This window comes from Nanorana parkeri, unplaced genomic scaffold (assembly GCF_000935625.1).
Source record: "Nanorana parkeri isolate BGI_ZX_2015 unplaced genomic scaffold, ASM93562v1 scaffold3287, whole genome shotgun sequence".
Classification (NCBI taxonomy): Eukaryota; Metazoa; Chordata; class Amphibia; order Anura; family Dicroglossidae; genus Nanorana; species Nanorana parkeri.
In genome coordinates, this window is record NW_017309555.1 from 36,523 (window position 1) to 49,212 (window position 12,690).

General features: G+C 52.3%; 1 protein-coding gene across 1 annotated transcript in view; it reads right to left on the minus strand.

Annotated features, from left to right (window-relative positions):
• YLPM1 (YLP motif containing 1) overlaps window positions 1-12,690 on the minus strand; it is a 29,021-nt gene that overhangs the window by 14,021 nt on the left and 2,310 nt on the right. Inside the window, exons 3-8 of the mRNA XM_018574849.1 lie at window positions 12,685-12,690; window positions 10,820-12,315; window positions 2,490-5,125; window positions 2,342-2,438; window positions 896-2,275; window positions 640-750 (exon numbers count right to left, since the gene is read on the minus strand). The exon at window positions 12,685-12,690 is cut by the window's right edge and continues 195 nt beyond it. Of these exons, the coding sequence (XP_018430351.1) occupies window positions 640-750; window positions 896-2,275; window positions 2,342-2,438; window positions 2,490-5,125; window positions 10,820-12,315; window positions 12,685-12,690 (5,726 nt within the window). The remainder of the gene's footprint in view (window positions 1-639; window positions 751-895; window positions 2,276-2,341; window positions 2,439-2,489; window positions 5,126-10,819; window positions 12,316-12,684) is intronic.

Here is a 12,690-nt window from a genome sequence, read left to right on the forward strand (position 1 = left end):
CATGTCTCAACCAGCTCCCTCTCCGGCCTCCCAGTGCCTAAACCATATCCCTCTCCGGCCCCCCAGTGCCTCAACCATATCCCTCTCCGGCCCCCCAGGGCCTAAACCAGCTCCATCTTTGGTCCCCCAGGGCCTCAACCAGCTCATTCTCCGGCCCCCCAATGCCTAAACCAGCTCCATCACACAGCAATAATAACAATGCGTGTCTGGCACTCCGTACTGAGAAGTAATAATAATTGTGAAGGTGAATATGAGGCAATCGTTGTTGTACTGGCGCCACCTCCACCCCACCATCAATCTCAGTGTGGGGTCTCGGCAGACAAACAATGAAACATCCGCCCAATGACCGTTCTGTGAGGTAAACGAGTTTTTTTAATGGCAGATGTATTGTTGATGTTTTGGAATCTTTGTTGTATTTGAGGATTAAAGGAGAACTATGAGGTCGGGGCTTTTCCCCATAGTTCTCCTTAGGGTAACGGGAGGACACAAACTAGCGTCCTCCCGTCACCCTAGGCTCAGTATATAGGGAGCTACAGCTTGCGGTATACTGAGACGCCGGAGCGGATCCCGACAATTATGTCGAGATCCGCCCAGCTGCGTGAGTGACAGCTGGCTCTGCCTATCTAGAGGCAGAGCCACTGCAGCGGCTCCACACCGGACTGACCGTCTGATGCCCGTTTCCCAACATTGTCCGATGACTGCGAATCGCCGAAAAAGCTTTTCAAGTTATCCAGCTGCTCCTTTTGCTCCCTTTACAAAAAACGAAAGAGAATGATCAGCGAGACCCCCCGAACGTCCCGTCACACCACGCCCAAGACACTTCACAGATTGGACGAACATTCGACGCCAGAAGACCGTCAGAAGAGTCAAGGGGCGGAATGTTGGCATTACACACCTGAGCATTTTCAGCTCCTGTGCCGCTTTCAGAATGATCTCATGCTGCCGCTGACTCAGTGCCAGGCAGCCCGCCGAGCCAGGCTCGCCCACTGGTAACGCCGACTGGTCAGGGAGGGCCGCCGAAGCCGGATCTGCAGGAAGCCGAGCTGGATTCAGGCCTTCGCCCATAGCTCTCTCTTCACGTGGATACCACCCACCGTCTTTGGGCTCCAATTCTGATCTTTCAGGAAGCAAATCGGGATTTCGGTCTTCGTGCCAGAGGGGACGTTCGGCGAATTCCCGAAGGCGAAGCTCCCCGCGGTCACGGAAGTCTCGGTCCGCCAACTCTCTCTCCAATCTCCACCTATCGTCCAGGTATCGGTCAATGGGCGGGAGCGGCGGGGGAGGGGAGCGTGCTCGGACAGGGGAGAAGGGACGGTGAGGAGACAAGGGTCTTCGAGAGGGCAACCAGTCTCTATCCCGGAGTGGTAGATCAAGGTCTTCTGGAATCCTGGGATAGTCTCGGTCGAGTTCCCGATCAAACAGAAAAGGTCTTTCTAGCCGGTTGTAATTGAGGACCCTGTCTAGGTCCTTGTCTGCAAACCGATCATACCAAGGATCACGTCTTATATCCATATCATGAGGAAGAGGCGGCGGCCGGAGGGGCAGTCGTTCATCTCTCATATACAGATCCAATAACGGGTCTCGTAAAAGCTCCGGATCGCGAGCCCTCCAGTATCTCTCTCTCTCCCAATCTTCCAACCTCTCGTCCTCCAGTGCAAAGTCCCTCCTCCGCATTTCTAATGGGGGCTCCAGAGGAAAGTGCTCCCTGTCAGCCATCCTTGGTTCTCGGAGGAAAGGTTCTCTGCCAAACTGCGGGGGTTCATTCAAACCCTCTCTAAATAAAGGTCTTTCATCTGGAAAGTTCCCCCTTGGCTCAAAGCCTCGGTCATCCAACGCATCCATTTCGCGATTGCCTGGTCTGTGAGGAGGTCGGCCACGCATGAACCCTCTCGCTCTTCCTCTTCCACGGTGATCAAATCGCATGTCGTAATTTTCTGGCCAATCCTCGGCATAAGGTTCAGGCTCAAGGGGCAAATCATTCTTTCTAAAGCCGCTCGGCCTGCCTGGCTCATGATGCAAGTAACCGTCCGCATCATCTGCGTCTTCGTTGGGAAATTCTGGTCTGCTGTGACGGCCCTCTGGACCATGTGAATGTTTTTCTCCCATTAGAACTTCATCTTCCTCGTCGTAGGGGTCCTCACACATAGGATCAGCTCCCATGGATGGAGCATAAACATTTCTGTCCTCCCCGGCTCTCTCTAGAGGCTCTTCCCAAGAAAAGGGCACTCTGGGAGCACCGGGCCTAACAGGATGACCTGCCCTCGGCCCACCCGGCCTAACTAGGAGAGGTGCCCTCGGCCCACCCATCCTGACTGGGGGACCTGCCCTCGGCCCACCCATCCTGACTGGAGGAGCTGCCCTTGGCCCACCCATCCTGACTGGAGGAGCTGCCCTCGGCCCACCCATCCTGACTGGAGGAGCTGCCCTCGGCCCACCCGAAGGAGCCCAAGGGTCACCTGGCCTGACTGGAGGAGCCCAAGGGTCACCTGGCCTGACTGGAGGAGCCCAAGGGTCACCTGCCCTAACAGATGGCAATAAGTGAGCGGCCTGTGGCCTAAATGCTGGATTGGTATGGGGAGCAAAATGGGCACCTATCCCAGTAGTCGGAGTAGGGAGTAGTCCTCCTGTCTTAATAGTGGAAGAAATCTGAAAAGCATCCTGTTTTCTTGAGGAATTTGGACCATCGGTGACCTCCTCTGTCTTTTTGGGAACGGAAAGGGTAGCGACCGGGGCATCTGGTTTAGCAGCCTCTGGAGCTGCACCCTGTGACACTGAAGGCTTACTGAGGTCGGGTGAACTCATTTCACTCTTCTCAGATGTACTTTTATTGGCCGTCTGGCCCGGGCCCTTCGTTACCTCTGAAGGGACGGATGGTGCAGACAGAGGCTTGTTTGCTGCGCTTGGTACGGGCGAGGTTTGGCCACCCTCCGGATCAGTTTTAGGTAAATCGGAAGCTTTCGTTTTCTCCTCACTGGACTCGGCAGCCTTCTCTGGTTTGTGCGGCTCAGAAGAGGCCGAGGTCCCCGTTTGTGGAGCCGGGCTCTCGTGGACTGCTGGGCTTTCTGCTTTCTTGGCACCTTCCTTGAGGGGCTCATTATCTGGTTTCATCTTAACATCTTGCGGCTCCTGTTTAGCAGCGCTCTGACCCCCAGAAGACGATTTTACCCCTGGGAGGGCATCGGTCCCTTTGGGCACTTGCTTCTTGAATTGGTTTTGATAACTTTCTTTGGGGAGATTTTCAGTATTGAGCTGAATTTTAGGTCTCTCTAGAGGAGAATCTCCTAGCAAAGGAGGCCTGGTTGCCCCATCACTTCTTCCCCGGGGCCACTCTGGTCTCCCTTTTCTATCTCCTGAACCCCACCTATCACTGAAAGGAACCCTGTTTTCTTGACTGTCTGCAGCACCAAAGCTGTCTTTATCATGGCTCCAGTTATCCCCCGGTGGACCATCAAAATCCCCAAATCTACTCTGTTGATGAGGATGCATTTTTTGGCCTCTGAAGCGGTCCCCAGGAGGGGGCATTTCAGGGCCCTTAAACCGGTCCCCAGGGGGGTGCATGTCCGGGCCCTTGAAACGGTCCCCAGGGGGGTGCATGTCCGGGCCCTTGAAACGGTCCCCAGGGGGGAGCATCTCGGGGCCCTTGAAACGGTCCCCAGGGGGGAGCATCTCGGGGCCCTTGAAACGGTCCCCAGGGGGGAGCATCTCGGGGCCCTTGAAACGGTCCCCAGGGGGGAGCATCTCGGGGCCCTTGAAACGGTCCCCAGGGGGGAGCATCTCAGGGCCCTTAAAACGGTCCCCAGGGGGGTGCATCTCAGGGCCCTTAAAACGGTCCTCAGCAGGAGAGGGCATCTCAGGGCCCTTAAAACGGTCCCCAGGAGAAGTCATTTCAGGACCCTTAAAACGGTCCCCAGGAGAAGTCATTTCAGGACCCTTAAAACGGTCCCCAGGAGGAGGAGGCATCTCGTGACCCTTAAACTGGTCCCCAGGAGTAGAGGGCATCTCAGGGCCCTTAAAATGAGAAGAGGGAAATTCATGGCCCTTAAGCCGGTCAGGAACATCAGGACCACCAAATCTGTCATGAGAAGGGGGAATATTCATTCCTCCAAAGCGGTGATGGGATGGTGGCATCTTGGGGTCCCTAAGGCCTTCCTGATATGAGGGAGGCTCAGGGCCTCCAAAGCGTTCCTGTGAAGGTGGCTGTTCAAAACCCCCAAAGCGTTCCTGTGGAAGGGGTTCTTCAGGGCCTTCAAAGTGGTCACGAGCAGATGGTAGCTCAGGGCCTCCAAAGCGGTCTCTTGAAAGTGTCTCAGGATAACCAAAACCGGGTGTTCGACCTTCGACAGCACTAAATCGGTGCCTGGGATGGCCTTCAGAAAATGGAAACCTGCCCCGCGGTGCTATACCAGGAAACCTAGCTCTACCCCTTGACTGCAACTCTGGAGCATTGTACCTAAAGCGCTGAGAACCCTCAGGGTGGCCAAACCTTTCCCGGAATGGAACTTCAGGAGCAGCATGACGGTCATATGGTGGACCTATCCCATCTCCATATCTTTCATAGGGTGCACCTTCAGGACCTCCAAACCTGTTAAATCCAGAACTCTGAGCATCCCCGAATCTGTCCATGGGGGAGGAAGTATTTTCTACACCCCACCTGTCCTGAGAACTGCTCCACCTATCACTGGAGGCTTCCTTAGATCCACTCCACCTATCATCAGGGGGTTGATCCCATTTACTTCCCATGTCATCAGCCTGACCACCCCTCCTGTTAAACGGAGGACCGTCGGACCTGTTCCACATTTCCGCCGGGCGGTTTGACTCTCTGTCCGACATTGGCCCACTGGGATATTCGGACGTCTCCTTGGCTGGGGACTGCGAAACCTGAGGCGGTTTAGGTTTATCCCAGGACTGATCGGGATCTTTAGGCCTGTCCCATCGGCTAGCTGGAGCCATGGGATTACCAGCTTCTCCATATTGCTTGGATGTGTCGGCTGGGGCGGACTGGTCCTTCTGCTCGTTAGTCCACTGCTGGTTCTCTCGGTCATGCGTGGGACGGGAGCTGTGGAAACCAAGTGACCCAGGAGGAGGGAATCGGGGAGGTGCAAAACCCGGCCCCTGGGATGCAAATCTACAAAAAACCAAGAGAGACACATTGTTAGTGCGGCAGGTCGAAAAACAAGAGTCACGCTCGTCTTCTGGCTCCTCCCCATTTCCTAACCTTTAACCATCTGCCAATATCACGAAAAGCCCAAATCTGGCTCCAGAAAAAACATTTATATCCTAAGTAGCAGACCGGCACTGGCATAGAAGAGCCGGCACATGGCTTTCACTTTGCTCCAGAGCTCCACACAGATGATAAAATATGAGTTTGTGTCCTCCCGTTACCCTAAGGAGAACTATGGGGAAAAGCCCTGACCCCATAGTTCTCCTTTAATAGGGAACCCGGCCATCCTCCTTCCCCGCCATACTGGCCTGTTGTCCGTAAGGATGAACGGAAAGAAAGGGAGGGAAGGAACGCAAGTGACTGGCGCAGACTTTGTGGCGGTGGATCGACCTGGGAAAAGAACACTGATTCAGGTGGAAATGGGCGATGGACACTCACGTGACCACAGGAGGCTTCACCACCAACCCCTTCCACCGCAACCTCAATTGCTTGGATTCATTATTCCATTAACTCATTCATTACCTCCCTGGACAACACAGACATTCCACGTTTTCTGACTTGCCTGCTTTGCGACCACTCGCACTTATGACGGACCGCCGATTGACCTCCGACCTTGCGCGTCAGTGCGAGGTGTCGCCGGCGGAAGGGACGTCCTGCGTTCTTCACTGCGGGTCCCGGTAAGTACTTCATTGCCCGATGTACAGTACACTGTTCGCTACCGCACATCTGCAACGCTGTACAGTACTAATATAGTGAATCAGTTGCGCTTGATCTAAGCGAATGTGAATACCAGAGTAAGTGGATGTTATCACATTGTCACATTTTCTGCCTTGAGAAAGGGACCCTGCGTGGCCCCGAAACGTCGGCTTTTTTCGATTGTCGTGACACCATGGTCCAATAAAAAGGACTTATTCATTTTTAAACCTTTTGAGTGCTGGTGACCTATTTCTTCAACTGTTCGTTTTGCACGGTGCCATCCGTGGAGTTACTGCAAGCACCATCCCTGTGTACTGGCCGGGATTACTGAAAGGTGTGCGGAGAGCACCCCCACCCTACTGCAACTAAATCATAAACAACACGTAAACATCTATATAAATGCCGCAATCTTCTATGAATGTCGAATGGAAGACTTTTTTTTTTTTTTCTGGCGTAGCTTTGATCTTGATTGTAGGTTCGTCCAACTTTTGATCCCGGTTGGTTTTTAGACGGGCACTCTAAGGCCCCGTTCACACTAAGCGGTTTAGCGCGCGGTAATCTGCGCCATATCGCTCTCCAATGCATCTCAATGGGGCTCTGTCCGTCGCTGTCGCGCGTCGCTACAGCAGGACCCTTTTTGGAGCGGATTTTGCAGCGATTCTAGGTTGCTCAATGCAACCATTTGCGCGATATCGCGCAAAATGATTTGCGAATCGCTCAGTGTGAATGGGGCCTAAGGATGATACGGTGGAGGAGAGTCTTTGACGCTGGCGTGGAGCCCGGTGAAGGAAGCTGTAAACTTGCTCTGTGGATACCGGTATTCCTCACTTAACGACCGAGTTCCGCTCCTACGACCAGCTCGTTAAACGGATCGGTCGTTAAGGGAGGAACTCTATACGGCATTGTACTGCATTAGTAACAGTACTGCATAGCTTCCAAGGTTCACTGCGCTAGAATGGGTGCTAAATAGTTTATAGGACCAGCAGCAACTTTGTGTGAAGAAAATATGTCATCTAGTGAATCAGTTGCGCTTGATCTAAGTGAATGTGAATACCAGAGTAAAGAATAAATCATAAACAACACGTAAACATCTATATAAATGCCGCAATCTTCTATCTCATTGTGTAATCGATACGTCGGTGTGTATATGTCCAAGAAATGATTGAGGCATGTGATATGTGGAACGTGTGTTCTTACACCCCACAATATATCAATAAATATATGTGTGATGGACGCGCCGGGCTCTCTTAATGTAGCTCGGAGTAATCTGTGACAAACAAACAAAACAAAACAAATAATAAAGCAACCTAGTTGAAATCCTTATATAAGTAACCCGTGGGTCTCGTACTCTTGCATGTGTAAACTTAAAGTGACACGAAACCCTCAGATTTTTTAACATAAACCAATACTGTAATGTGCGCCGCACTGTAATCCATGGTTGTTTCCCTTCTCTTTGCTGCTCTTCCTTTTAAATCCTCATGTCTTCCCATGCTTGGGGAGAACTTCCCTTTTCAGCTCAGGGCCTCTTCCTGTAGTAAAAAAAGTCGCGCGACAAACGCGCGTTTCCGAAGGCTACTTGGCTGTATCCCAATGGAAACGCGCAAAGTAGTACCTGGACCCTTTCAGGCGTGGGCGCGTTTGTAGCGCGTTAGGGACGGGCGGAAATACGCCGAGGTGGGAACCAGACCCATTGAATACAATGGGATTTTCATGTTTGAGCGTTTTGTAGAGCGTTCATCGAGCGTAGGACGCGCTACAAACCGTTCAGGTGTGAACGAGGGCTGAGAGTGCCCGTCTAAAAACCAACCGGGATCAAAAGTTGAACCAACCTACAATCAAGATCAAAGCAACGCCAGAAAAAAAAACGTCTTCCATTCGACATTCATTCTTTGTCGCTGATATCGCCACACACACCACACCCACTGGCGAGTTTAGAAAGCACTTCTCTTCCGTATATTTGCACGCTCTCTGACCGCCTTGCATATTCTTTTCTCCACGCCGTTCTGGACAGACCACCCCCAACAAAAACCCCTTCAAAAAGGATCCACCTCTGCCCACCTGTCACCCCAACCAGACCTCGCGACATCACCTGTGTACCCATCCATCTCATCACACGTGCGTCTCCATCGCCCATTTCCACCGGTCTATCCACCGCCACAAAGTCTGCGCCAGTCACTTGCGCTCCTTCCTTCCCTTTCTTTGCGTTCAGCATATAGACACCCCGGTCTAACAACACAAGGAGCTGCATTACGGCCACGACACACCAAACCCCCCCCACAGGTACTGCTTGTAGGCTAATTAAATTGGTTCACATTTGTGTTGTGAACTCTCCAAGACCTTTAGGGTAACTTAAACAACAATGTGTGAATGTTTTATGGCCATAACCATCTGAAAACATATTTCAAGCATTGTTATGCACATGTTAAAGGTTATCCTGTACCTGGCTTGCTGCTTATTTATAGTGTGACATCCAATTTTTGGCAATCTGTTATTTATGCTGTCAAAGCTTTCCTAATGTTAGATAGAAAGAAACTGCGCTAGGAATCAAATACCACTCTAAAGGTGGCCATACACTGTACAACCATCGCAAGACCTTAGTCTTGCGATGGTTGTAAAGTGATTAAAAAAACGTACGATCTGCCCATCTTGGACAGGCAGATCGTACTCTCGAGGGGCGGGCTTCTGATGACCGCAATGCTGAACGGGCAGTGTGCGCGTGGCATTGTGCAACACAGGTGTTGTGTATGACACAAAATTGTGTATCCCTTTGTGACAATTTCACAGTTTATACTATTTTTTTGCACATTTCTTTTTTCCTAAAGCTTTCCTAATGTTTGTAAATACTGTTGACCAATTATATACTTCCTACACTGTATAAATAATACTGTATAAATACCTCTGTTACAGAACATGGGTGGAAGATTTATAAATCATTCCTGTATGTGTCACTCCGCCTCTTTCTACCACTTCTTTCTCTATTTAGCAGGTTCAGTGGTAACTGCTGAACATGCAAAAAATACAATGCTATTGCTTATGTATAATGAGGCCTACAGACTGTGAGTAGAACAACTCAGTTGTTTAAACATAGTTGCCACAATTCATGTAATAAAGTACTATAAGTAGCTTGGACCTTGCATCATGTGTCCCATCAACAACTACCTTCCTTTACAGTTTTGTAACCACGTTCTCATATAGTAGTACCACTCCAGTGTGATGACCTCCAGTTCATTGTAATATTAACCCCTCTTTAATTGCCACCCAACCATATACTACTTAAACTAAACCTACCCATTGCACTCCTCTCACTGACAAGACCTTGAAGACCTCACCTCCCCCAAAGTGATGTGGAATCATAGCCTACTAAAACCTACTAAAAAATGAGTTATATTTCCACTATTCTCAACACAATGTACCACTACTTCTAATGGAGTAGTTTTCAGCTGTACCCTTCTGCTGTCTCTGTAGAGCTGCATTACCCTGCATGCTCCATTGGCATGTTTTCTGTTCTCTCTATATTATTTAACAAACATGTACACTGTTGCTATCACAATAACTAGGGATGCACTGATACCGATACCAAGTATTTGGGTGAGTGCTCGTACTCGCCCAAATGCTCCGTTACCTAGCACGAGTACTTCCTGCATCAGGAAGACGGGCAGCGCATCATCACACGCCGCCCTGTCCTGATTGGCCAGGAAACGGCTCCACGTTCTCTCGTCACTTGTGATTGAGAGAGCATGGAGCCGACTACCCGGCCAATCAGGAAGCCGGGTAGCGTGCAATGACGCGCTGCAAGGGCTTTCCGATTGGTCAGGAAGCTAGCAGATCCGGAAGCCGTGTAACGACGCAGCGCCCGGCATTCTGATTGGCCCGGGAAGCCGGCGTCATGCTCCCTCGTCATCTCATGAATCAGAATATTAAGAAAGTGACCTTAAAGCATTAGTTTGTATTGTGACCTGTCCCTTTAAGAAAAAGTATCGGTAATTGGTATCGGCGAGTACTTGATCAAAAGTATCGGTACTCGGTCTTAAAAAAGTGGTGTCGGTGCATCCCTAGCGCTAACCCATCAGTCTCCTTTTTCTAACTTTCTAGTACTTGTGGTCCGTAAGCAGTAGTCTCAGTAAGAGATAGTGAGAGGAGGGTTCAGATTTTGGGGTACCCAGGACGATCTCAGGCAAAGCACAAATGCCGTCAGACCTCTGGGAGGTGCCGGCCACTGTATGCCATGCCAGTCCCCGATTCAGAACAAGGACGCGATGAGGTAGATCGGATCAGAACGCCTTCAACCACCAGCAGGTCTAAAAATTCTAACCGGCGGCTCAATCCGGTGCACATCGGCCTTTGCGCCTTCGGTACTCAAGGATCTGGTCCCGGCACTGAAGGCAACACGAAGACCCCGCAGAATGTGCGCAGGAACTACTGAACCCAACAAGTCCTGTACACTAGCTGGAGCCTGCGGACTCTTCCGGTTCAGGTAATGGAAGACTTCAGGCACCAGGGTTACAGCCGAACTCCAGGGAAACCTATACACAGGTATGTTGGAGGACCCACCGCAGCTTGTGACTGGACAGGAAGCAGCAGCTCACCGATGAAGTGAACGATCTGCTTTCATCTCTCGCGGGCACGTGCACAGTGTTAGACCAACAGCATGGACCAAAGCAATAAAGACTCGGTTGACTCAAGATGGCAGTCCCTCCTTCTTCCAGCGCTGACCACGGAGGACATAGTACCCCACCCCACCACTGAGCAGAACACCGGGGTCATCTCAATTCTAAAAACACAGAAGGAATACTCTGCAGACACCAGGGACAACACACCGCTGGGGTAGTAGCAGCCATACATCCCCCAGCGGGAACACATGAGCATTGACTCCACCACTCATTGCACATCGGACATTCGGCCTCTACATCATGCCCCCCAAGAGAAGAGCTTGCGGTGATTTAGATATAAAAACACACTTACCTTGACTCTCTGGGCCCTTCGTACTGGCCCCCCATCTTGACGCCAGCAGGAGGGGGAGGGCCGGTGGAGGTCGGCTCCTGATCAGGAACAGGCGGAGGCCCAGGTGGGATTGACTGTTTGGTTTCCTCGCTTTGCTTCTCCAAGCCAGGAGGAGGAGCTTCTGATGGAAGGCTATGGTAAGGTCCTGGAGGGGCAGCTGGGCCCAGAGGTGGATTATTGGAAGGTAGAGGAGGGGCGCTTTGGGCCGGAGGTGGCTTAAGAGAAGGTCCTGGAGGGGCGCTTTGGCCCAGAGGCAGATTATAGGAAGGTAGAGGAGGGGCACTTTGGGCCGGAGGCAGATTATAGGAAGGTAGAGGAGGGGCGCCTTGGGCCGGAGGCAAATTATAGGAAGGTAGAGGAGGGGCGCTTTGGGCCGGAGGCAAATTATAGGAAGGTAGCGGAGGGGCGCTTTGGGCCGGAGGCAAATTATAGGAAGGTAGAGGAGGGGCAGTTTGGCCCAGAGGTGGATTATAAGAAGGTACAGGAGGGGCACTTTGGGCCAGAGTTGGATTATAGGAAGGTAGAGGAGGGGCACTTTGGGCCAGAGGTGGATTATAGGAAGGTAGAGGGGCATTTTGGCCCAGAGGTGGATTATAGGAAGGTACAGGAGGGGCGCTTTGGGCCAGAGGTGGATTATAGGAAGGTAGAGGAGGGGCGCCTTGGCCCGGTGGTACTATAGCTTTCATTAGAGCCTGATAAGACCGACCGGCATTACTTTCAGGAAGGAAAGACTCTGCAGTTGTGGGCGGATCCGTTTCCGCTGGAGGCATCATGGAGGGGGCAGATAATACGGCGGATGAGTCCATGGTGGCGGCAGGGGGACTATCAGAAGCGGACGGAGCAGACTTGGGAACAGAGGACGTGGTTGGAGGCTCTGAGCCTTCTGCCGGAGGTGGCGGCTGTGTGTCAGAGGGAGGGGGTAGGGGCGGCTGCACTTCTGCAGAGGGGGAACTGACCGGTGGTGGCGGCGGTGGGGCACTGGATACCGGAGGAAGAGGTGGGGCGGTCCCGGGAGGGAGAGGAGGCGTGGCTTCAGGATACTCAGGTGGGAGAGAAGGTGGTGGACCGGCGCCATAGACTGGTGCCACTGGAGGGGTATAAGAGGGCTGTGTGCTCACTCCAGTAGGCAGAGCTGCAGGAACGGCTGGAGCCATGACTGGCGAGTATGCCGGGTACGGGGGTACCATGGCGATGCCACCTATGTAGTGACTGCCACCAAACTGCTGCTTCAGGTTTTTCAGGGAGGCCACTTTGTCCTTCAGATGAGTCTTTGTGGCTTTTATGTGGCTCTGCCAGGATTTCCACTGGACCTGGTACTCGTGCAGCTGATCCTTGTGGGGGTAGGTCTGCAGTAACTCCTGCCACTTCTTGAACTGATGCTCCCACTCTTGCTGCAGCGGCAAGAACTGCTTCTGCTGCATCTCATAGTGCTGCAGCTGGACATCCACAGTCATGGCCTGTGTGGAGGAAATGGAGGGGGACATGAGACACGGGAACCCCAAATCTGACGCCCACCGCCTCACCCCTGACCCTTCCCAACTGTACACAGACCCTATCCCCTCACCCCTGACCCTTCCCAGCCCACCACCTCACCCCTGACAACTGTACACAGACCCCACCCCCTCACCTCTGACCCTTCCCAGCCCCTCAGCCCACCTCTGACCCTTCCCAACTGTACACAGACCCTCCCCCACCGCACCACATAACCCCTGACCCTTCCCAACCCCAGCCCACCACCTCACCTCTGACCCTTCCTAACTGTACACAGACCCTACCCAAGCCCACCACCTAACCTCTGACCCTCCCCAACTGTACAGAGACCATACCCCCAC